General features: G+C 47.1%; 1 protein-coding gene and 1 long non-coding RNA gene across 4 annotated transcripts in view; one reads left to right on the top strand and one right to left on the bottom strand.

Moving 5' to 3' along the window:
• Positions 1-2,732: 2,732 nt before the first annotated feature.
• On the bottom strand, positions 2,733-10,877 carry LOC114591788 (uncharacterized). 2 transcript variants are annotated; one of them, XR_013392114.1, is made up of 2 exons: positions 10,131-10,877; positions 2,733-3,481 (listed from the first exon to the last, which is right to left on the bottom strand). It is a non-coding gene; the product is annotated as an uncharacterized LOC114591788 (long non-coding RNA). The 2 variants fall into 2 exon arrangements; XR_013392118.1 differs by having other exon boundaries at positions 10,309-10,877.
• Positions 10,878-11,064: 187 nt separating this feature from the next.
• FLVCR2 (FLVCR choline and putative heme transporter 2) overlaps positions 11,065-24,931 on the top strand; it is a 42,985-nt gene continuing 29,118 nt past the window's right edge. For both annotated transcript variants that reach the window (XM_028719292.2, XM_028719283.2), the window contains exon 1: positions 11,065-11,637. In XM_028719292.2, coding sequence (XP_028575125.2) covers positions 11,065-11,637 — 573 coding nt within the window. The remainder of the gene's footprint in view (positions 11,638-24,931) is intronic.

Genomic DNA, 24,931 nt, shown 5'->3' with positions numbered 1-24,931 from the left:
GGAGCAGCAGAAAACAACCTTTCTCCCTCCTCTATGTGACATCCTTTTATATATTTGAACATGGCTATCATATCACCCCTTAACCTCCTCTTCTCCAGGCTAAACATGCCCAGCTCCCTTAGCCGTTCCTCATAAGGCATCGTTTCCAGGCCTTTGACCATTTTGGTTGCCCTCCTCTGGACACGTTCCAGTTTGCCAGTGTCCTTCTTGAACTGTGGTGCCCAGAACTGGACACAGTACTCCAGGTGAGGTCTGACCAGAGCAGAATACAGTGGCACTATTACTTCCCTTGATCTAGATGCTATACTCCTATTGATGCAGCCCAGAATTGCATTGGCTTTTTTAGCTGCCGCGTCACACTGTTGGCTCATGTCCACCGGGCGCAAGGTCCACCGACCTCGGCGGAGAAAGGCAACAACCGGAGCCGATGACCAGTGGCGTAGCGTGGGTTGTCAGCACCCGGGGCAAGGCAAGTAATTTGCGCCCCCTAACCCGTGAATTTTAGCACTCGAGTGCGAGCGCGCCCCCCCAGGTGTTGCGGCCGGCCCCCCTGCACCCCCCCATGCTACGCCACTGGGGCTGGGGGCGAGCGAAGGAGCCAAGGACCCCCCCAAAGGCTCAGCAGGAATTTATTAAATTTATTATTTGCGGAGCCCCCGCGGGCCGAGGCAGCCGAAGCCCCCTCCCCTTGCGCGCCTCCCCACCCCCTCCTCTCCTTGGGCTGTAGGTGGAGCCCACGCTCCGAGGCGCTCCAGATCCGAGCTTGGCGAGCGCCTCTCCTCCTCCCGGCCGGGTCCGGGGGCTTCCAGCCGCGCTCCGTCCTCGCCCGCCCCCCCCCCGCGGCTGAGACTTGCGCTGAGAGCCGGAGCCAGCGGCGCCCCCTTCCGCCGGGAGACCCTCGCCCGCCCACCGGCTTCCTCTCGGAGGGTTTTGGGGAGCGCAGGGCGCGGCGAGGCCCCTCAGAGCTCTCCTCCCTCCCAGTCAGCAGAAGCAGCCGCCGCCTGTGGCTGGGCCGAGGGGATGGCGTCGGCGTCGGGGTGCGGAGGCTGCCCGTGCCCGGCCAGGCGTCGGTGGCAGCGTCGGCGCTGCTGCAGCGGCTGCTCCTCCTGCGAGCAGTGAGTGGAGCGCAGCCGCAGCGGCGGCGGGGGGCGCGCACGCCCTAGGGCGCAAGGCTGGCGGTGGCGGCGGGGAGCCCGGCGGAGGAAGGAACTTGTCCCTTCCCTCTGGACTCGCGCCCCCCCCGATGTTGTGGCCGGCACCCCTGGCACCCCCCACGCTACGCCACTGTGAGGGGCGCCGCGTCAAGGGCGCCGGCGGGCGCAGCGGCAGCTCCTGTCAGGGCACGAGGTGGGCCCGGCGCCTCTCCCCCACCCACCCCGTCCGCCCACCCATATCCCGCTCAGGAGGGGCCGGTGGGCTGGCAAGCGCCTCACAGCAGCAGCACCAGAGAGGGAGAGAAGTCCGCCTCCCGCTGCCGCCGCCTCTTCATCCCCAGCAGCAACTTCCCTGCCCGGCTCCCCGCCGCCGCCGCCTCCTTATCTCCCTGCTTTGCAGTAGCAGCCGCCGCCGCGGCACACCAGGCAACATCTCGCGGAACACTAATGTGCCGCGGAACACCGGTTGGGAAACACTGAACTAGAGTGCTGAACTTTTAAACAATGGAATCCTACACTGTAAGTACACCTTAACTTAGAATCAAGTCTCACCGAGTTCAGTGGAGTTCACTCCAAAGTAAATGTGCATTTCTGCTTCAACACAATCCATTTAGATAATGGTTACTTGTGTTAATGCAGACTATGATAATCTGATGATGACTAATTCTGGTTACGCCTCAAAGGTCAGTGCTGAACCTCTTCACTTGCTGACACGTCCAACTTTGCAATCACATGATTTTCATTTGTGACATTTGCTTTAAGTTTCAGTTTCATTATAAATAAGGACCTCACCCCAAAAAAGGGGGAGGAATCAGGTAATCCCAGATACGCAGAAGACCCATCTCACATATGTGTACGGGGAGATGAGCTTTTGGTCCTTCCTCCACCATGCAAATTAGAATGACAGCTCAGCCTAGTGGGTGTACAAAACTGCAAATACAACAGCAGGATGAAAATGTATTAATGAGTAGTCAAGATAAGTGATTAGTAAATAGCCTGATTATCCACCTCCTAAAACATGGACATAAAGCCACTTTAGGCAGCTAGATCATATGGGATTTCCCCTTTATTCTTTTTGAGGAGGGCTGGCCCTACCATTGGGTAGAGTCAGGCCACAAGGGGGCACAGAGGCAAGGTGTTGCAGGAGAGAGCTGTGGGTTGCCCTGCACTCCCTGCTGCCCTCATGTCTGGTGCAGGATGCGGCCCTGTCACAAGCGTGGAAGTGAAACTCAACTGCAAGTCTAGCTGACTTCTGTACACGGAATGTGGGACAATAATCATCTTGTCCTTCACCTCGGGCAGCAAAATGTCTTGGGTCAGCCCTGCTTTCAAGTGTACGAGAGAATTTCCCTGATCCTGGCAGCTCTAATGGAAGAGGAGTCTCTGCTGATCTCCTCCTAGCTCTCCCCATTGTCCTCCCCATAAAGAATCCCAATGTTTTGACTCATTTCTTCATAATGACTGACCACTGTGTTTCCACACCTTTATAGGATGTTTCTGCACTAGGCAGCCTGACCTGAGGTAGAAAACAGAAAGATAAATCAGATTCGAAGTACAGTAGTAAAAGCAGACAGATAATTCTAACCCTCTAAATATTTTATTGGTGTGAAACACAATAGATTTATCCACCTTTATGGCATCCCATTTCTAAACTCTCAAGGTAGCTCTCAATATAACAACCATGTAATAAAATAATGCAGATGAAACTGCTTTTATTATTATTACAATTATTAATTACCTTCTACACCACCACCAACTCCTTCTACATACCCTATTAGTGAAAGTTTTGTAAGAATCTGTCAGAATATTTGAAGAACCAGTGCTGAAGAACAAAATGACATAATCGCAAAGGGCTGGAAGTCAATCAATCAGGTTTCTGCGGTACTTCTGGTCTAGAAAAAAAAGAGAGCAGCACTAAAGCGAATCCTTCATCTCAGTTATCTTCAAAAATCCCTACTCCTCAGCTGCAAAGAATTTCTTGTTTTACAATATGTGGCTTGTTGGACTTTAACCACATTTTGCTGCTTCCCAGCCTACTCCCACCTCTGGCCTTTTCCTTCCACTGAACTCCCTTGGAATTTCCAACACATTCCATCACCACAAGAAGCTCAGATCATGTCCTCTTTGCCTTAGAACCGTAACTTTCCCCTGATTCTTAATATTTGCATAGCTGCCCCCAATGGTGTTTAGAATTTTCTCTTGGTCCCTTCAAGTAGAGAGTTGCTAGGCGTCCCTGAGTTCCTTTGCCTTCCATGGGTACAGCTTTCCTCATCATGGCATCTTCAGGAACAGGGCTGTCCCCTCAATTTCTTCTTGTTGTGCAGGAGCTGTGCAATAGGGAAAGGGGGCCAAACTGTGATTCAGTGAAACTGATTGGCAGTAGGTTCAGGACAGAAAAAAGGAAGCACATACAACGCATAGTGAATGTACCAATATAAGAACATAAGAAGATTCCCCTGCTGGGTTAGGCCCAAGGCTCTTCTAGCCTAGCATCCTATTCTCACAGTGGCCAATCAAGTGTGACTCCAAGCGACAAGGATTCGGAGGTGTTGAGAAGAATGCAATGTCATGCTAAGATGATTGCTCCATCAAGGCAAGCATTTAGGCTTCCATGAAGGAATGACCAACCCCCTCTGTTCTCTTGCTATGCATAAGGTTCTCCTGAAACCCCACCCCCAGGAAATTGTGTGTGCGCGAGGAGGGAGAGGCAGGAAAGCCCTGTGGTGGAAGTGGAAGTCCTTGCACATAGCCATCATAGCTAGTAGCCACTGATAGCCTCCCCCACCCCCATGAATTTGTCTGAAGTCCTTTTAGAGCCTTCAAATTTGGTAGGTAAAGGGACCCCTGACCATTAGGTCCAGTCGCGGACGACTCTGGGGTTGCGGCACTCATCTCACTTTATTAGCCGAGGGAGCCGGTGTACAGCTTCCGGGTCATGTGGCCAGCATGACTAAGCCGCTTCTGGCGAACCAGAGCAGCGCACGGAAATGCCGTTTACCTTCCCGCCGGAGTGGTACCTATTTATCTACTTGCACTTTGAGGTGCTTTTGAACTGCTAGGTTGGCAGGAGCAGGGACCGAGCAACGGGAGCTCACCCCGTTGTGGGTATTCAAATCGCCGACCTTCTGATTGGCAAGTCCTAGGCTCTGTGATTTAACCCATAAAGTAAAGGTAAAGGTACCCCTGCCCGTACGGGCCAGTCGTGTCCGACTCTAGGGTTGTACGCCCATCTCACTTAAGAGGCCGGGGGCCAGCGCTGTCCGGAGACACTTCTGGGTCAAGTGGCCAGCGTGACGAAGCTGCTCTGGCAAGCCAGCACCAGCGCAGCACACGGAAACGCCGTTTACCTTCCCGCTGTAAAGCGGTACCTATTTATCTACTTGCACTTAGGGGTGCTTTCGAACTGCTAGGTGGGCAGGAGCTGGGACCGAAAGACGGGAGCTCACCCCGCCGTGGGGATTCGAACCGCCGACCATGCGATCGGCAAGCCCTAGGCGCTGAGCGCCACCTGCGTCCCCCGATTTAACCCATAGTCATTGCCAAATTTAATGCCATGAGATGGTGATGAAGGCTGCCAACTTAGATGTATTTGGAAATAGGGTTGAACAGATGAATGAACACTGCAGCAGTGGCTTAGAATGAACCCTCCATGTTTGGAAGCAGCATACCTCCCGCTTCCAGAAAGTGGGGTCAAAGACGAAGGCTGTCATATTCACATCTGTGTGCTTTCCTAAGGTTGGCCGCTGTTGGCGGCAGAATGCAGGATGGACCTTGACCTGATCTAGTAAGGCAATGTTTATGTTCTTATCTTGAGTATGCACTCTTAATTATGTGCAGGGGAATACACTGACCACCTCACAAATGGTTCACAACCTTTACCCTTGCTCCATCACATTCTGCCACTTGGCTCAGAGTTTGTACTCTGGGCTGCTGCTTGGCTCATCAGCATGTGCATATAAGTTGTTTTCATTTAATGGGGCATGCACCCTATTTTTAACCTGGCCAGATGTGAACAAAGTCAGGGACACTGCCATCAATCACCCAATCACCTTCTTTCAAAGTTTGTAAGGAATTTATATCACTGTTCATCAGCGCTATTTTTCTAGAAAAAGAGGTGCTGGAACTTGCCATCAACACCTCCCTTGTTCTCTTATAATGGCAATGGCACACGCCTGAGAGGTGCTGGAATTGAGTTTTGCCGAGTTCTGGCTTAAAAAAAGCCCTGCTGCTCATGTTCTTTCAGGGTGTGTGCATCAAACACGATGCCAGGATTTGCCTTATCTCCTTCTGAACATTTCTCTATATTTTTCTGAACAAATAGTGATCTAATTCCTTTGAGCTAAAACTACTGTCAGGTATAAGCTACTTCTAGGACATTCCCTACTGCAGCAGGAGCATAGCTGTCAACCTTCCCTTTTTTTGCGGGAAATTCCCTTATTCCAGCGCAGTTTCCCGCTGCTTCCCACTGCTATCCCAGATTGTTAGATACCCTGTAGACTGTCCCCGGGGCAGGTGAGGCTGCTGATCCCTTATTTTCAAATCTGAAAGTTGACAGCTATGAGTAGAAGAAATGTGTGGTTGGAGAAGCCAGCCACTGAATGCCATGCTTGCCTCTGCACTTGGCCTCCTCCACCCTGTTTTTTTATATGAGGGGCACCGCTTCACCCCAAATGACTCAACCCCCAGGAGCTGGTGCCTCTGCTGGAGGGCATCAGGCTGGGGAAGAGTGTCCTTAAGTTTCCAGTACAGTGGTACCTCGGGTTACATACGCTTCAGGTTACATACGCTTCAGGTTACACACTCCGCTAACCCAGAAATAGTGCTTCAGGTTAAGAACTTTGCTTCAGGATAAGGACAGAAATCAGGGTCCGGCGGTGCGGCAGCAGCAGGAGGCCCCATTAGCTAAAGTGGTGCTTCAAGTTAAGAAAAGTTTCAGGTTAAGAACGGACCTCTGGAATGAATTAAGTACTTAACCCAAGGTAACACTGTACAAGCGCTTTGTGTCTTTACTCTAGAGGAGTGCCTGGGTGAGCAGCTTACAGTTCATAATGCTCTTGCTCTATTCTAATATTTCTTCCAAACAGCTTCAGCAAACCTCACAAGATCTGGGAAACCAACACAGATAACAGGGAAATATGTTTGCATAAGCATTCTCTAGCACAATCTACAATCTCACCTCATTTCTCCCTCTCATGGCAATGCCCTTGCAGGCTCAGCTGGGAGTCCTTTTGGCCTTGAGATGGTAGTGAGGGGAGATGTTCATGCTTCTTCTTCATTCGTGGGCCTTAGAGGCAATATTTTGTTTACTTGCGCAGAAGATCCTGATTAAAAGGTCTGCTACCCAGGGAAGCGCAAGTGAGTTTTGTTTGTGCCAGTCCTCTGGAGCAGAAAGAGTACCATTGACTTGTTGCATTCTCTCCTCATGCCCACCTGTCATTTTATATCTGTCTGGGCACAGGGTGCCCTGGAGTATATGGCTGGAAAACACTGGGTACGTGCACAGTGTTGCTGATGCACTCAAGTTGCAAGCCTTCGGTATATGACCCTTTCCTGTGTGTAGAACACAGTGCAATTTAGGGCATGAAAATAATAATAAATGTGTCTCTACTTAACTTGAAAGCACAAGGGGGAGAAGGAACGGCATGAGCGCAGCTGTGTAGGGCTCATCTGGTTTAGCTACAGGTCAAGAGTGAGGTGAATCTGCGCTGCAGGGGCCTAAAATGTGTTTTCTTGGCTCTTGAGTATGTTATTTGTCCTTAAAGTCAGAAGAAGTGAATTTAAGTTCAAACATCTGACATGAAAACTGAATAATATCCTAGTTTAGAAAAACTAGTGAAAGCACAGGAAACAGGAAATGATGTTTGTGGCCAAGCTGACCTATCTATGATGGTCACTGGACCTGCTATTGAGCATTCTGCCTGATTTTTTTGCTGAGAGGTTACACAACATTGGCTAGATTCTGATTTCTTTGAGGGGAGGTCAGACACGCTCCAGTGCATTTCCTCATCACTTTCCTTATTGCAAAAAGTGGGTTTGTTGCATAAGACTCAACCTTGTATCCCAACAAAGCCAATAATAGGGATGGCTGGAGACAAAAGTGAGTGGGGCCATCGCTTGACACACAGTCTCTCCCTACCCAATTGGCTTTGGGTGGGGGGGAGGGACAGGCCACTCTTGCCAGAGGCCTGAATCAAACAGTTGTAGAAGACTTTCACCCACACCTCCTCCCATCACTCTATCCATTTTGGCTTCCCTGCATTCCCTCCATGCTTCTCCCACACCCTTCAGGCTGCAGGTTCTCAACCCCTGGAATAGGGAGTTAGCCATGAGTGACCCAAGATTCCATACAACAGGGATTAAGTAAATGGTGCTGTGGGTTAAACCACAGAGCCTAGGACTTGCCGATCAGAAGGTCAGCGGTTCGAATCCCTGCAACAGGGTGAGCTCCCATTGCTCGGTCCCTGCTTCTGCCAACCTAGCAGTTCGAAAGCACGTCAAATTGCAAGTAGATAAATAGGTACCACTCCGGCGGGAAAGTAAACGGCGTTTCCGTGCGCTGCTCTGGTTCGCAGCTTAGTCATGCTGGTTACATGACCCGGAAGCTGTACGCTGGCTCCCTCAGCCAACAGAGCGAGATGAGCGCCGCAACCCCAGAGTTGGTCACGACTGGACCTAATGGTCAGGGGCCCCTTTACCTTTACCTTTTCCAGTCATGAAGCTACAACTAGAAACAGGGGTCTAATCTCTCTAAGGCAAATCACACAAAGAACCAGGCCTAGAATTTTGCATTTATAATATGCTACCCTAGATTTCAGTTCCAAGATGCAATGCCTTCTGCCAAGATGCATGCAAAACAACGCAAGATGCATGCAAAACCATTTTATAGACTTGTTACAGTAGAACATGTTAAACCTGCCTAGTTCATAAATCGTTCATATGCTATTATTGTGCTTGCATGCCAAATGAAGTTTGAACTGCCTGTTTAATACTGGAAAGGTAATTGACCTTTCTTACCTGCAGAGCCTATTCCTCATGATGTTTATCCATTACAGCTAGTAAAATGCCTTTCCAAATTAGTTCTAGCCCATAAATGAGCTATAAACAGAGAATGCATCAAACGAATGCCTTTGACATTAGTTAATGGTTTTTAGTGTCCGTAGCCAGCTTATCAACTCTGAATTTATATGTTTTTAATCCTTAACTTCTTGCAGAACCAGCTACCTACTAATCACAAATGCTTCTCTTCAGTGGAGTGCGGTGAAATGTTGCATAGGGGAACAGTTAGGGCCAGACGCGCCAGCTTGCGAGGGCGATGGAGGAGAGGGAATGTTGCACACACAACATTCTTCCCTTCACCAGGCAACAGACAGAATGCTGGAACCCTGCTGCCTCCCTCCCAAAACCAGGACTAGCTTAGTCCCCCTAGTCCAGCCTAATCTAGTGGACAGCACTCTATGTTAGAGAAGCAATCTATGCCTCCAGCGACAAAGTTTGCTTCCAGATTACCTGTTTAATTAGCATTCAGCCTGATTTGTTTGCAGAGATTTGATTATGTGTCAGCTATCTAATGAGCATTTATCCTGATTTATTTGTGTAGAGACTGGATGATGTGTTATCCCACACCTTCCAGTGCATTTTCTGTTCACTTTCCTTTTCAATATAAGTCTGATCTTTTGGGGAAGAGAGTTTGTTTTGCAAGTGCTCCCAAATCAGCTTTAATTGTGCAGTGAGAGTTTGCCAAGATGCGACTGAATCTCACTTGACGGGGGGGGGGGGGAGACAGTCTGGAAGTGCCCAGACTATGTACCTTATTCATCTTTTATGTACCCCTTCTAGAAAACTCAATACAATTTATCAGGGCAGATGAACCACCTACTAACCGTACCTCCATCTTCTCTAGATTCAGTTTGAGCTTACAAGGTTGCAACCCTTATTTCCTAGATTGTGTATTAAGTTCCAGAGAGATCAATGGCACTTGCTTCCAAATAAATATGCTTAGGACTACAATGTAAAAGATGCCAAAAATGTCTGCAGCTGGATTTGATGCCTCTCCTCCCTCTCCCCATCACAAAAGTGGGAGAACATGCTCTTTTGTTTGCATCAGGAGCCAAGTGTTATGTTTTGCAGTGGGAGCTGACCCAGTTCTCTGCTGAATCCGTTATTGACTTGTCGGCTGCTGCTGCTCTCTTTGTACAGAGCCCTGTTCCCCCAACTGAAGGTGCTTGTATAGCATTTCACTCAGTTTTATGAAACTCTGTTCTATGATATAATGAGCTTTTGCAAAAAGAGCAAGTGCTACTCACTTCATCTGAGGTCAAAAGGATCTTTCTACCATTGCACTACAATGTTCTGCTTTATGCTGCTGAAAAGCTGTACCAATAGACTTTCTTTTCGGTGCATAACTTACTGCAGTGGTGCAACTAGGGAATTTTAGACTCTGGACTTAAAGGTCGGTGGGGGATATGGGTGGGGCTTTAAGATAGCCATGTTTATCACTTCACAGCGAGTAATTCTCTTCTCCGCCTCCTCCTCATGCTTTACAAATGCTTCTACATTCTGGATATGTTACAGCAAAAAAGAAACAGATAACAGTTTGCCAGCCCTGGTTAAAGGTAAATAAATACTCTCCGCATGTGCTGTTTTGCATTCTGTATTCACTTCTGTCAGAGCACCATCACCACCACAAGAACAAGTTTGTTTCTGCTGTCCTGATGCGAAATGTATTAACTTGGGAATCAGCACCACATTGTTCTAGAAAGGGATAATATATTTTAAAACTAAAAATAATGCAATGAGCATCTGTTACCATGCACAGCCAGCTACCCTCTCACTTAAAAAAGAGTTGAGAAGGAAGGATGTGTAGGAGTCTGCGCCATCCTCTCTGGGCCGCAGCTGCCCATATGCCTGTTTGGATCTGTCCCCAACATCTGCTGCTTTCTCGGAGGTCATTTGGGACCCGGGACTTCGGCCACTGACCTGCAAGCCCCGTTGTGCTATGGGCAGAGTTGGTTCCCCGCTTTTTTATCAAGTCGCTCTTGCCTCGGGCAGCGAACCAGCAACTAGGAAGCAGCTTCAGCTTCCGATTTTACCGGCAGTCAGGCTGCGCGCACCCTCCCCGTTTACTTTCCAATCCGAATTGAGAAAAAACCCCGACCTGGTCGGTGTGCACACCCTCAGCCTGGCAGACTGCGAACCGGGACGTCGCCCCCCTCTTTCCCAAGCTAATGACTGGGACCGGATGACTGGCGGTCTTTCGAGCCCCGTTCCTCTCGGTCGACGCGCCGCCGGAAGAATTTTGGCAGGTCCTTCCCGCGCTCCCGCCCTCAGAGCAAAACGACGCGGGAGCTCGTGAGGCCGCCGAAAAGGTTCCCGCGCTCTCGGTGCGAGCGGAAGGCGGGAGAAGAGCTTGACAGGCCCAACCCCACACCCCTTTCCGGGAGGCTGCGCAGGGCGCAAGGCTAACGGCGCCGCGCGGCTGCAGACTCCCGGACGGGACCGTCGGGGCGCGAGCGCCTGCGCCACTTTCTGCGCCCCTCCCGGGGCTTTTTCGCGGGACGGAGAGAGTTGCCATAGCAATAGCAGGAAGCAGCGCAGAGGGGCGGGGGGCAGGCAGCCAATCCGCGCCCGGAGGGGCGTGGTGGTGGGCGTCCAGGTAGCTCCTTCCAACGCGGGCCGGGGGGGGGGGTGGTTTCTGGCTGACGCGCCTCGGTGGGCGGGGCGGGGTGACGTGCGCCGTGGAGGCAAACCTTGAGCTGGCAACATGAGCCGCGAAAGGTGAGCGCAAGAGGAAGAAAGTCCGGCCAGGCGAGGCGTGCGCGCGGGGGGCGCTAGCTGAGGGAAGAGCGAGGGATCCCCGAGTCCCGCCGTCGGAGGAGGAACTTGTCGCTCAGCGCGCACTTCCTCGGCCGCTATGGTGAGCGGGGAGCCGGAGCTCGGAGAGAAGCGGATGGGGTACCGAGCCGAGCCCGACCTGCTGCAAGAGGCGAAGCCCGAGCCGGCGGACGCCGAGACGCCCAACGGGTCGGCGCCGGGGTCGGTGCCGGAGGTGCGCCTGACGCGGCGGCGCTGGGCAATCGTCTTCCTCTTCAGCGCCTATTCGTTCTGCAACGCTTTCCAGTGGATCCAGTACGGCAGCATCAGCGTCGTCTTCGCGCGCTTCTACGGCGTGACCCCTTTCGCCATCGACTGGCTCTCCATGTGCTACATGATCGTCTACATCCCGCTGCTCTTCCCGGTCGCCTGGCTGCTCGACAAGAAGGGGCTGCGCCTCATCGCCCTGGTGGGCTCCGCTCTCAACTGCGTGGGCGCCTGGGTGAAGACGGGCAGCACGAAGCCAAACCTCTTCCCCGTCACCGTCCTGGGACAGGTGGTCTGCTCGCTGGCCCAAGTCTTCATCCTGGGCATGCCGTCCCACATCGCTTCCGTCTGGTTTGGGTCCCGGGAGGTCTCCAGTGCCTGCTCCATCGCCGTCTTTGGTAACCAGGTAGGTGGCAAAATATTCAGGTGCGCATTAAGCCACGGGTTCCCAAGTTGTGATCCACAGATCACCAGCTGTCCACAAGCTTTACTCAGATCCTTCGTAGTGTATCTGTGGCTGAAACTAGGAGATGGTGCATCCGTTGCCTTTTAATATTTGTACTGACTTTTAATTGCATTTGTATTGCATTTGTATTTCTTATTTTGTACTTTGTTGTGTTGCAGGTTGACGTTTATAGAATTCAGATTGTGTCTTTCAAAACTTAGATACAGCTTTTTATTTATAAATGTATGAATCTCAAAGTGATTCAACTACAGCAGTTCAGCTGCAACAGCCACAACTAAAATAAAACTCAAATATCTACAATCAGGAAATGCCAGGATAAAAAGGAAGGTCTTTGGGAAAGTGCCCTGTGGTCAGTGCTCACTTGATCTCTACAGGGATCTCTGGTCACACCCACACCTTCCATTAAAAGCACATTTAATGGGGGTCCTTTTTTGTATTAATCATTGTGCATTCGCCACCAAAGCAGCCACTATGTGTCCTGGTGCCTCTTTCAGATCAATTGAGCAAGTTGTCATGTCATTGCAATGGCAACACCATCAAAATAAATAAATTAGTGGGTGGGGGCACAGAAGGGACAAAGTACGTTGAACCTTGTCCAACATATGGAAATGAAAGAAGCGATCAAAACTACAATTACAAATCATACAGCATCTAGCACCATTATAATTGCTACAATAGAAGAATTATTGAGTGGTCCACCAATATTCTTAGCAGTCCATGGCAAAACATGGTTTGAGGACCAAATTAAATAATACCAACAATTTCCATCTTGTTCAATAGTATAAGGTCGGAGAGAAAGAGATGAGGGGGGTTAGAGGAAAGGAGGTGGTCCTTTCCTTTACATAAGACTACATAACACCGATCTTGAAAGATCTACATTGGCTCCCAGTACGTTTCTGAACACAATTCAAAGTGTTGGTGCTGACCTTTAAAGCCCTAAATGGCCTCGGTCCTGTATACCTGAAGGAGCGTCTCCACCCCCATCGTTCTGCCTGGACACTGAGGTCCAGCTCCGAGGGCCTTCTGGCGGTTCCCTCACTGCGAGAAGCCAAGTTACAGGGAACCAGGCAGAGGGCCTTCTCGGTAGTGACACCTGCCCTGTAGAATGCCCTCCCATCAAATGTCAAAGAGAAGAACAACTACCAGACTTTAAGAAGATATCTGAAGGCAGCCCTGTTTAGGGAAACTTTTAATGTTTAAAAGACCACCGTATTTTAATATTTTGTTGGAAGCCGCCCAGAGTGGCTGGGGAAACCCAGCCAGATGGGCGGAGTATAAATAATAAATCATTATCATTATCATCGGATCTTGAGAGGGCTCATCCGTGTTTTTGCTTGCCCCATGCCTTGAAAGGACAGGCCCACATGGTTTGCCACTTGACTCACTCTTTCTAGGCACAGGTCCAAGTAGTTTTCTCCATTCTCAGAGAAAACCTGCTCTTTAGCTCTAAATTGGAGCAAACATCAATCCATTCCAGAACAAACCCAAATTGCTATTTGCCATTGGCCCATCTGGGGTTCTAGTTCCCCTGCCAATCAGCTGACATCACCCTGATCGGTGGGTGTCAGCTGGTGGGCAGGGGTGGTGGTGTTCAATTCTTCATTGGTGGTGTGCACTAGTTCCCTGCAGAGAACTGGTGTTCACAGATAATTCAACAGGATGGTACACTTAGTTCATCAGCTGATCAGCAGGGTGGTGTTGGTGTTAAATTCTGGTCAGTTTGCCTGAACAAATCACTTTGCATTGAAACCCCTGTCATCAGGAAGGGGGTTGAATCAAAACTCCTGCTAAAACTACCCCCCCCCCCTTTACCGATGTGCTTTGATGTTCCAACTTTGGGACTTCAAAACACCAAATAACATGATGGCGCTGTGATATCAGATGATTTACAGGCAGGCCACCCACCTCTCAGATTTGGTTTGAGAGACCAATCCTGATAAGGATCTGACCTGTGGAGCCAAACAGGTTCCCCGCCTGTGATCTACTTTGTAGGCTAAAAGCTTGCTAGCATAAAGGAATCACTAACCAGTGGAAAGTAACAGTGGCGAGTAAATCTAGATGTAAGACATGTGTTGCTATACTTCCTCAGGCATGTGCATAGCTGGTGCACCAGCCTAAATTAGGCATAAATGCTCCTGGCAAATCCTGGTGCAAGGCAGAACCCAGGAGGATGCCCAGACTGTAAGTCTAATTCTTCAAGGTGAGTACTACCCCATCCAAAACAGGCTGAATCCCTATTCCAAAGTCTGCATCCTTCCTGACTGGGAGTGCGTTTAAGCTTCCATTTATTCATCCAGCCCATTACTATCCCTAGGGATGTGCTTCTGCTAAAGTTCAGTACAGTGATACCTTGGTTTACAACCATAACCCTTTCCGGAGGTCCGGTTGTAAACCAAAACAAGTTGTAACCCAAGGCTCACTTTCACCAGTGGGGCCTCAAAAAAAAAAAAAAAGGGGGGGGGGTGTAATCCAAAAAAAGGGGTTTGTAAACCAAGGTACCACTGTACCTTTCCTAGCTAACAGCAGAAGTCTAGAACAGTGTTTCATGCTCTCTGAACAGCATAAGGTGGTTTTCCAGATTTTTATTGTTGTTTTTTTCCAATTTTTTTATTGATTTTCCAAAAAATTTTTTTAGACAAACAGACAAACATAAATCTCAAATGTATTTAAACCATTCTTAGTAACATTGTTAAGTGACTTCCTTGAATCCCCCTAGTAGAATTTCAATTTATACAGATTTTTATTATTACTGAATTTTCATAACTTCCTTATGAAGTTAAAATAACAATCCAGTTATTTTGTGCAGCCCCCCCTTTTATTTTACTTCATACTGTATTTCTTACTGGTTTCCAATACACACACACACACACACACACACACACACACACACCAACATTTATAATACTGCATGATTGTAGTAAAACCTCTACTCTGATAAATATTAAAATCATCAATAAAGACAGTTAAAAACAATTAGTGGCTCTCTTGTGATACTGGCAGCAGATCTAAGCTCTATACTTCCCCCTCCTTTCAAAATTGGCATTGTTATCAGAGAAGTGGCTTCCTGGGCAGGGGAAAATAAAGGAAATGTACGTGTACATCAAAGTACCATTGTCTCTGGTGAGTTTGTTTGTGCATGATGTGGCGGAAGTGTTCAATGTTCTCTATCCTTCCGCAGGGGTAGCCAGTGTGGAATCCAACTGATGCTCTAGGCTAGGACAACAATTCCCATCATCTGTGACCGTGCTGGCCGGGGCTGGTGGGAGTCCAGCAACATCTGCAGACCACAGCAATGGCTACCCTTGCTCTAGTGCTGTCTCCCTAAATGCTGATTCTGCTGCATCAAAGGGAACTCCCCCATGCATTTGCCGCTTTTATCTTGATTAAGAGGGAATCCCACGACTCTCCTGTCTTTGCGTTTGTGGTTAACCTCACTGTGAAACTAAGGCCTTCATTTTAAATATAAGACCATGCAACTAACCCTCCAACCCTCAAAGACTGTGGGTTGTATTCAGCAATATGCTCTTCTTATCCTTCTGCCAATGCAAGCGTTTTAGCTAGCCGGTTGAAATGCTCTCCTTCCCCTCCCTGGCCAGAGCAAACGCTGTTCTGGAGTTTTCTCCAGAAACCCTCTAAGCCAATTTGGGTGGGTACCTGAGAAGAGGAGAGTTGGGGAAGCCACATTGTTCAAGCCGAAGTCCTTGCCAAGGGCTCATTAGGTGAATCATACCCTATTAAGATAGTGAGAAGACCACAAGGCAGTTTATAATAAGAAACACAAAAATGCACAACATCGTAACAAACAGAAACAACGATCCCCTTGCAGTTTAAAGGGCCATGTTTCTGTCAGAATAGGTAGAGACAGGTAGGTTTTTGATGTTTGATATTTTGTTGTCGTTTTATAATTTGTTGGAAGATGCTCAGAAAGGCTGTGGAAACCCAGTCAGGTGGGCAGCAAGCAAACAAATAAATCTAGCTGCTTTATAATGGCTTGTATTTGGAACATTTTCTTTGCAATGAATGGCCACCATAGGGGATGTATTAGTACTCCTGCAAACTTGATGGATCCTCTTACTTGAAAATCTTTCTTTATTTTCTTGCCAAGTATGCTACTCTCCAGTTGTTTGTCCTAGACAGAATATTATTGCTAGCATCTACTGTGCTCAATAATGATGTTCTTTTTTAAAATCAGGATATTACGGAGCTGAACAAGAGCAAACAAAATAAGTTGCCCTCTGGCTCCTGTATAAGAAATGCTCTGTGTTCAGGTTCTTCCCCCTCACAGGTGTGGATTGCTGAAGGCAAAAGGGAAGTGCCTGATGCTGACATTGCGCAATAAGAAGATGCCTTGGCTTTCAGGCACACTTCCTGAGTTCTGCACACGCAGAAGATATAGGCATAATAAAAGCTGTGATCATTAAAAGTCAGTGTCGTTGGAAGCAAATGTTTCCATATGAAGGTGATGGTGAAGATTGCTGTACGCATTTGAAAGGAGATAAGTGTGCTTGTCTCACCGATCTGAAATTGCATGCCCTTAAGAATGATCTCTCACAACAAGTACCATTGATGCATTTTAAATGGCTCTTCATAGCAGAGACACTTAACTTTGTACAACTGTTTGAGCTGCTAGAGACCTAAGTCAGCAGCTGAACAGTTCCTCTGCCAGAGTTGTCTGGAAATGCACACATGCAGACAGAGAGAGCTAGAGAAGGAAGGAAGGAAGGAAGGAAGGAAGGAAGGAAGGAAGGAAGGAAAGAAAGAAAGAAAGAAAGAAAGAAAGAAAGAAAGGGTCAAATAGAACTCAAAGATAGAACCTTTCTATGGGATTTGAGCATGGGTTGGCAAACTAAGGTCCACGGGCCAGATCAGGCCCAATTGCCTTCTAGATCCGACCCATGGACAGGCCGGGAATCGCAGAGTGGATCGCCAGCGTGCATGTTATTTCCTTTTCCCTCCCTCTCCCTCCCACGGCTGCACTTTTCTCCTCAGGGACGGAGCAATCTTGTCCCACCATCGACGGTGGGAGTCTGCTCACTCGCCTGCCCGCCACAGCAGGGCAGTGCTGTGAAGGGGGCATGTGACACCAGCTGCCGGCTGCTGCTGCATTTTCCTCCTCCCCCCTCTTCCTCAGCGCCGCTTCCTCCCTCCCTCCCTCCCTCCCTCCCTTCCTTCTCCGTGCTGCTTCCTTGCACGCTTTCTTCATCCCTCCCTCCCTCCTTCATTCCTCCCATGGCTTTCAGCCAGGTTGTTGTGGTGGCCACGGCCGCTGCTTGCAGGTTGGCAGGCAACTCTGTCTTCAGGGTGCCCCTTGGGAAGCAGTAGCAGCAGGTGGTGGGTAAAAGGTCCGGCGACGCCCTGGTTCCCCTACCTCCATCCGCGGCTCCTCCGCCGGGGCTGCCACTTCTGCCTTCGCCAGCCAACACAGCCTCCTACCCCGCCATGGCACCTGGCTGGCTGGAGAAGCCCAGCTGCAGCTATTGGGATGACAACTGGGACAGGTAAAGCAAAGCATCTTCAGGCCTCTTTGCGGGTGGGCGAAAATTGTTCCCCCCCCAAAAAAATATAGTTGCCTCCCCACAAGGTCTGAGGGACAGTGGACCAGCCCCCTGCTGAAAAAGTTTGCTAACCCCTGGATTTGAGAGTGGGATCCCTCTTTTCCCTAAAGAGGGTACAGGTTACTGTAACAAAGAGTTGACTTTTGTAATTTTGCAACATTTGCGGCTGCTTCATGGTGTAACAGAGAAACATGTCAATGTGTTTGCCCGCTGCTTTGCACTTGGGCAGGAGTCCAGGGGATGCATGTTGCCTGGGCATATTGCCTGTGCTGCATTTTCATGGTGCATTGTTTAAGCACATTTGATGTGACCAGAGCCTCTTTCTGCCAGATTTCACATGTCTCCTTGGTTGAAAGAAAGTTGATTTATCTTTCTGATGTCTCACTCTGTTGGAGTTTGGTAATTATATTATAGTGCAGAACAAAATAGTCTGGTTAGACTGCTGGCTGAAAGGATAAAGAAAACTCAAGGCCATTCTAAGTACAGGTTTACAGATGGCCAAGTTGGAACCAAGAAGATAACAGTTAATACTGATACCAGTGGTCTTAAAAATTTCAGCAGCATCCGGTACGAGGCCAAAATTCAACGACTTTCCCAACTCATATCTTCCATTCTGCTCAATTCACTACATTATAATTGCAAAGCCCTGCAGCGTCCATTGTGGTGGCACCAAGTGCACCAGAACCAGTCGCACTCCCCAAAATCCACCTCTGCTGATACTGAACTTGTAGAAGATACAGTAAGTAAAACCTGAATGAAAGGAAATGATCTTCTTTGCCAACAAGCAGTGGCGTAGCGTGGGGGGTGCAGGGGGGGCTGGCCGCACCGGGCGCAACATCTGGGGTTAGGGCAAATCCATGGGTTAGGGGGCGCAAATCCATGGGTTAGGGGGCGCAAATTACTTGCCTTGCCCCGGGTGCTGACAACCCACGCTACGCCACTGCCAACAAGTAGTTACAGAAAGAGAAGGAATCAGTGAGGAGGAAGAGCAGATTCCCTTTCTATCTCTCACAATTTCCCCTGGTTCAGGTAGCTCAAGATAGCATCTAATTACCAACATTTATTCTAAAGGCTTGTCAGCTAGTGCGTTTGCCCCATTCTAAATAATCCCCACTTGTGCTTTTTCATTGTTTAAGTTATCACATGATTTCCTGGAACACACCACACACAATGTTGCAAGAGGGATCTATGAGACTCCTCCTGCTTTCCTGCTCTCCAGCTGAGTATCTTGACCTTAAACCCAGAATGCAAACACTGAGATAGGGAGACAATGTTTTTGGGTTGCCATTGGGGACGTGGTACGTTAGACATATCTTGTAGACTTTGCTTTTGTTTCAAGGACAAAAGACTGGATAGTATCTCTTATAAAATGTTTGATGCGATATCACAGAGTACTGTTCCTTGAGCTGTTCATAATATTTTTAGTAGCCTTCTGCCTTTCAGCTAGGCTGTCATTTTGTTTAGAGGAATAATTTGTCTGGTACTGTAGTTTTCTCAAAGTTTGCTGTTGTGACCCAACATGTTTGACTTATGCTTGGTGGCTATCCAAAGTGGGCTTTGGTGTCAATTTTTTTGTTTTTTTGTTTTTTATTTTGAATTTGCATTTTTTTTAATTTTGTTAACATTCTTATATTACATTGGTAAACGTTGTCATATTACATTACAGGACTTACTATAATATAATTTCCAACACGTATACAAAAATTATATACAAATTTTATATACCTAGAAAGAAAATGAAACAAACAAAAAGAAAGAACAAAAAGAAAAAAGAAAAACAACCCCCCCCAAAAATCATACATACCAACACACTAGACTTCCTGTCTATCCCATTGTATATTCCTTTTTTACAAATGAATGTACTCTTATTATTGTATATTTCTTTACATTTTATCTAATACATTCCTATATCAATATGTGCTCTTAGCACATATTCTCAACTCATTCTCACTTCAACGTCAATCAAATGCTAGCATAGATAGCGAACCTATACTGTATTTTTGAACATATGTTTTATATCTGTCCCACTTTTCCATATTTTTTTGTTTTGAATTGCCTCTCAGGGTATTTGTTAACTGCGTCATTTCAGCAAATTCTTGTAGCTTGTATTGCCAGTCCGTTATTGTTGGGGCTTCTTGTTCCTTCCACCCTTTGCCACCAAAGTCTGAGCTGCGGCCGTTGTATATAAGAATACCTCCCTAAAGGCCTTCGGGATGTCCCTGCCAACAATGCTTAACAGAAAGGCCTCTGGTCTTTTAAAAAAAGTTATTCCAAACATTTTTTTCAACTGCTCGTAAATTAAGCCCCAGAACACTTTGATCTTCCTACATGTCCACCACATATGATACATCTCGCCATTACTCCCACCACACCTCCAACAAGTATTCGCTAAATTTTTATACATCTTTGATAGCCTTGAGGGGGTGAGGTACCATCTGTGCTGCATCTTTTCTTTGATGTTATAACACGCCGCAAATCTCATATTTGTTCTCCAAAGCTCTTCCCATTCGGCCATCATTATTGGATGCCCAATGTCCTGTGCCCATCTAATCATTGTTGCCTTAACCTCCTCCTCCTTAACTTCCCATTCCAGGAGGAGTCAATATCTTCTCGAAATTACCCTGATTTTATTATTTATTAATTCAGTTTCGAGTTTAGAGGGCTGATTATCAAATCCAATCATTTTATCTTGTTTAAATATTTCGTATATTTGATGGGGCTTTGGTGTCAAATTAAACTAGATGTAATTTCTCAAATGAAGTCATAAATGGTAATGGTGTTTGGCAGACACTGCCTTTAAGTTCTTGCATATTATATTATAATATTATAATATTATAATATTATAATATTATAATATTATAATATTATAATATTATAATATTATAATATTATATTATATTATATTATATTATATTATATTATATTATATTATATTATATTATATTATTATAATATAATATAATGTTATGTTATATTATATGATGATATGATATGATATATGATACATTATGATATATGATATATATGATATTATTATTATGTCATTGAACTGATAAAATATGTCCTGATATATGGGCTGGCAGGGTGGCCCTGGACATTTTGCCACTGTAGGCAAAATGTCCCACCACCTGACACACACACCCCCCGATCCAGGCCCCCTCCCTACCCCCAGTGTTGTGCCCATACTGTTGCCGGCCTCGCCACCAGAATTGCACCCTTGTCTGCAGCTGCACCCTCACTGCCTCTACGATGCAGTGGCAGTGGTGAAGGTGCAGCAATAGCAGTGAGGGCAAGGATGTTGTGGCAGCAGCATAGGCAGTGAGCTGGCAGTGGCACAATGGCAAAGCACGGGTTCGATCTGCTGCCGAGGCAAATTGCTTCACCTCCTCGCCGGCTTTGAGGGTTGTATGCTGAGCCAAATAAAATTGCATTGGATAATTGCAATATGCTTTTCAGAACAGTCCGCATACATTTGTAGTGCCCTTATTGTGACTACAAATTCCTGCTAGCCAGCTAGATTAACCCAACCTTGCTGCTTTAACTTTGCCCTGAATGTGAGCCCAGGAGGGCCAGAAGTCCTGCATATGAAAGGCAAGTTTTATTTGAGTATTGAACTGAACTAGGATGTGCATTTGATTCCTGGCAAAGAGGGGGACTGAAATGAGCTGGACAAGGGTTTGGCAATGGAATTTTCCCAGGAAATACCAGAAAACATTTCCAAAGAGAAAAATAATATACTATAATTAATATAATATAATATAATATAATATAATATAATATAATATAGGTGGCCAAGGAACAGTAATGCCTAATCTTTGCACAGTGTTCAAAGTGCTTCATGAGCACTATCGAGTTGCGAATGTTGCAACATTCCTGCAGGGTAAGTCAGTTTTATAGTCAAATATTCTATTTCCAGAGTGCAGGGTGGCCACATCAGCACCCATGTATGAGAGGAAAGTATCTATAGGCTCGTGGGACCCCTGAAATGCACAAAAATACAACAGATCTTAGTATTGGCATCCTCTTAGCATCAGTGGTACATTTCTTGATGTGCAATATACAGTACTTTTCTGTGTTTCTTAATTTAAAAATCATGTTCAAAATTGTGGGTTGTCTTATACACGGATACAATCTCCCCCCATTTTCTCAATTTGGAGTCCCCAAAAATAGGGGGTGTCTTATACATGGGGGCGTCTTATACACGGAAAAATATGGTAACATTGAAGCTGAGCTTCTCTTGGTGTGGATTTGAACAAATCCAAAGCATCCTGGGGAGCTTTGATCCTCTTTGTTTTCCCTTCTTACTCTTGCCGTGGTGGGTGTTAGAATCTGGACTCTTAGGTGAGAGCAAAAAGGAGATTTTAAAGGACAGCAAGGCCAACTGGCGCTCATTATAATATTCATTTGCCAAGGATCCCCGCTACAGCATAAATGGAAGGTGGAGGAATTCATTTTTATGCTTTATTGCCTGTGAGTGAGATGAAGGTGAGATGAGTGAAGAAGATCGTTAGGAAGATAAGATGGGGAGGCAGAAACACAAGCTGGGTGTTGGTCTGGATCTCCCACAAACCCTTAACCAAGAGGTGGCAAGGCTTTAATGTGGGGGGAGCAGGGGAGGCCATAGTGGTTTGTGAGACAAACCCCAATGCAACCCTATGGCTGGATGAAGTGGAATATTCTAATTACAGGAGACACTCCAGATTTGCCATTTACGATCTACAGTGGTACCTTGGGTTACATATGCTTCAGGTTACATACGCTTCAGGTTACAGACTCTGCTAACCCAGAAATAGTGCTTCAGGTTAAGAACTTTGCTTCAGGATGAGAACAGAAATCGTGCTCCGGCGGCGCAGCAGCAGCAGGAGGCCCCATTAGCTAAAGTGGTGCTTCAGGTTAAGAACAGTTTCAGGTTACGTATGGACCTCCGGAACGAATTAAGTACTTAACCCGAGGTACCACTGTAATTGCTTCTAAAGTCCAGGGGTCAAAGTGGAGTGTGTGTTGTACAGTGGCCATTACGCTATTCCTGGGAGCCAGGAGGAACAGCTTCACAGCACCTTCCCATGCTGCCTTCAGCTGACCCTGGGCAACTAATTTAAAAAATGTTTCTGCTATCCTTTGGTTGGGGGTGTGATTCTCAAGTTCACTTTGGCAAGTTTCTGTGTCTTGGCAAATTGTGGAGAACAACCCTACTTTTGAAATTTAGGTGACTGGTATTGCAAAATGTGTTTGTTTGATATTCCAACTACATTGCTCTGTTCCTACCTTGTTCTGGAGTGTCCCTTTGATCTGAGTGGCGCTTACTCATGTATGGTTTCCCCACACTTGGAAACCTGTTTGGTTCCTGAATCTCTCCTCCTAGACAGTAGCCATTAGAAATCAGACCCTGAGGCTGTACTTTTAGATCCACTTCCCTGTGAGTAAGCTTCATTGAACTCAGTGGGAATTTTCCATTTAAACACGGATAAGATTGCACTGTTAAGGAAAAAGAGACTGTAGGATAAACGTTAAGCCAGTTTGACTTAAAGGCCACAGGTTGGACCTGCAACAATCCCTCCCTGCAACATGCATCATTGTTCCTGGTCCCAGCCAACCACCTTCTTCTCTTCCAGGTCTCTCCATTCACTTCCTTCTCCCTCTTGGTTTTCCACCCTCCCCAACAGTGCACTTCATGCCCAGTGAAAATGCTCAGCCATCACTGGGATGCTTTTGGGTCCTATATCTTTAGTCCCCACCCCCCACCCCTTTTTGTATTTGTGCAAACTTTGGTGTTTCCCCAAATTGGCTAATATTTCCTTTTTAGCATGTGGTTGGTGCGATTTTGATGACAGAAGTGATGGCACACTTGCTTGAGTGCTGGAAATAAAGGGAGATGCTGCTCAGTCAGTGGCGTAGCGTGGGTTGTCAGCACCCGGGGCAAGGCAAGTAATTTGCGCCCCCTAACCCGTGGTTTTGCGCCCCCTAACCCGTGGATTTGCGCCCCCTAACCCATGGATTTGCCCTAACCCCAGATGTTGCGCCCGGTGCGGCTGGCCCCCCCTGCACCCCCCACGCTACGCCACTGTGCTCAGTGACTTGAACCTCCAATATGAGTTGTGACCAGGTCAGAAGTCCTTTTTGAAAGTGCCATGTCATTGGCTGCTTGGTCGCAAGGTGTGTTCGGATTTCCGGCTGTGCTTTCTTCTGTAGGAGTTATATCTGCCTTTCTTTCTTACTCTGCCGAATTTTTTAGCTGATGACCATGCTCCCTGTGGTATTCTGCTTTCCCCCTGAATAGCTCCGTGTTTATGCATTTCTGCATGTGGTTATTTCAGATGTTCAGTCCATAAAGGCTTACTACAAACTCTGCCAAAGCTGTTTTTCTTTTCTTTTTTTAAATGAAGTTCAAATTGCTTTTCTAAATGGAGTCCTTTGTGCTATATTAGAAAGCAATATACATTATTTGTGTGTGGTGAGGTTGAGTCAGTCTATTTGTGTTTTGTGCAAACCAGCCTGGAAAGGAGGGTGGAGGATTGTGGTACTTGGAGGGTGTTTGTCCATCAGTGGTTTTGCTGGTATCACTGGTCATATACTTCCTCCACGAAGGCGGTTCTTACATGGGAAAGGATCATGTGTCCACTTCCATGTTTATTGGGGGAAATGCATCCACTTAAACACACATGTATTTTTGGTTGGGGTTACCCTCTATCTATGCTGTGGTCACGCGGGTGGCGCTGTGGGTTAAACTACAGAGCCTAGGACTTGCCGATCAGAAAGTCGGCGGTTCAAATCCCCGCGACGGGGTAAGCTCCCGTTGCTCGGTTCCTGCTCCTGCCAACCTAGCAGTTCAAAAGCACGTCAAAGTGCAAGTAGATAAATAGGTACCACTCTGGCGGGAAGGTAAACAGTGTTTCCGTGCGCTGCTCTGGTTCGCCAGAAGTGGCTTAGTCATGCTGGCCACATGACCCGGAAGCTGTATGCCGGCTCCCTTGGCCAATAAAGTGAGATGAGCGCCGCAACCCCAGAGTTGGTCACGACTGGACCTAATGGTCAGGGGTCCCTTTACCTTTACCTTATGCTGTGGTCCATTGAAAATCACTCCCAACATCCCAACTCCAATGCCTATAATGAAATAAAGGGGGGGGGGAAATCACAGATATCTTACACTGGGTGTCTGGGGAAATAAAACAAATGAAAGTATAAGATGTATTTGTGTTTGAGTAGAGAGCTGAAGCATGACTGGAGAAAATAGGGCAAAGTGCAGTGGGGTGTCAAGTAAGGCTATATGCACCACTTGAAAAGAGAGGTGATGTCTCTTGCCTTTGCATTCATTTCCTTCCAAAAATCCTGAAAGGCCTGGCAGAGCTCATTAATTCTTTTTCTCACTGACAGACATTTCAGGCTCATTTTAATTGTGGACAAAAAGTTTTCTGGAAAATCCTTCTAGGAGGTGCAATCATAAGGATTGCCAGGATGTGTGTGTCTTTGGCTGCTTAAACCTTTTCATTTTGCTTTTGTCTGTAATCAAAAAAGAAGTGAAAAAGCAAGATTGACTTTAATGTATTTTTAGGGGGCTTCTTTCTGCTTTTTTACTCTTTGTTTAACAGTGTTCACAAAACACTGGGTAGTAGACAACTGAGTCTTACTTAGAGTAGACCTGTTGAAATTAATGGACCTAAGTTAACCTTACTAATTAATTT

Source organism: Podarcis muralis, chromosome 1 (assembly GCF_964188315.1).
Source record: "Podarcis muralis chromosome 1, rPodMur119.hap1.1, whole genome shotgun sequence".
In the NCBI taxonomy this organism is placed as follows: Eukaryota; Metazoa; Chordata; class Lepidosauria; order Squamata; family Lacertidae; genus Podarcis; species Podarcis muralis.
This window is presented reverse-complemented; position numbering and strand designations above follow the sequence as displayed.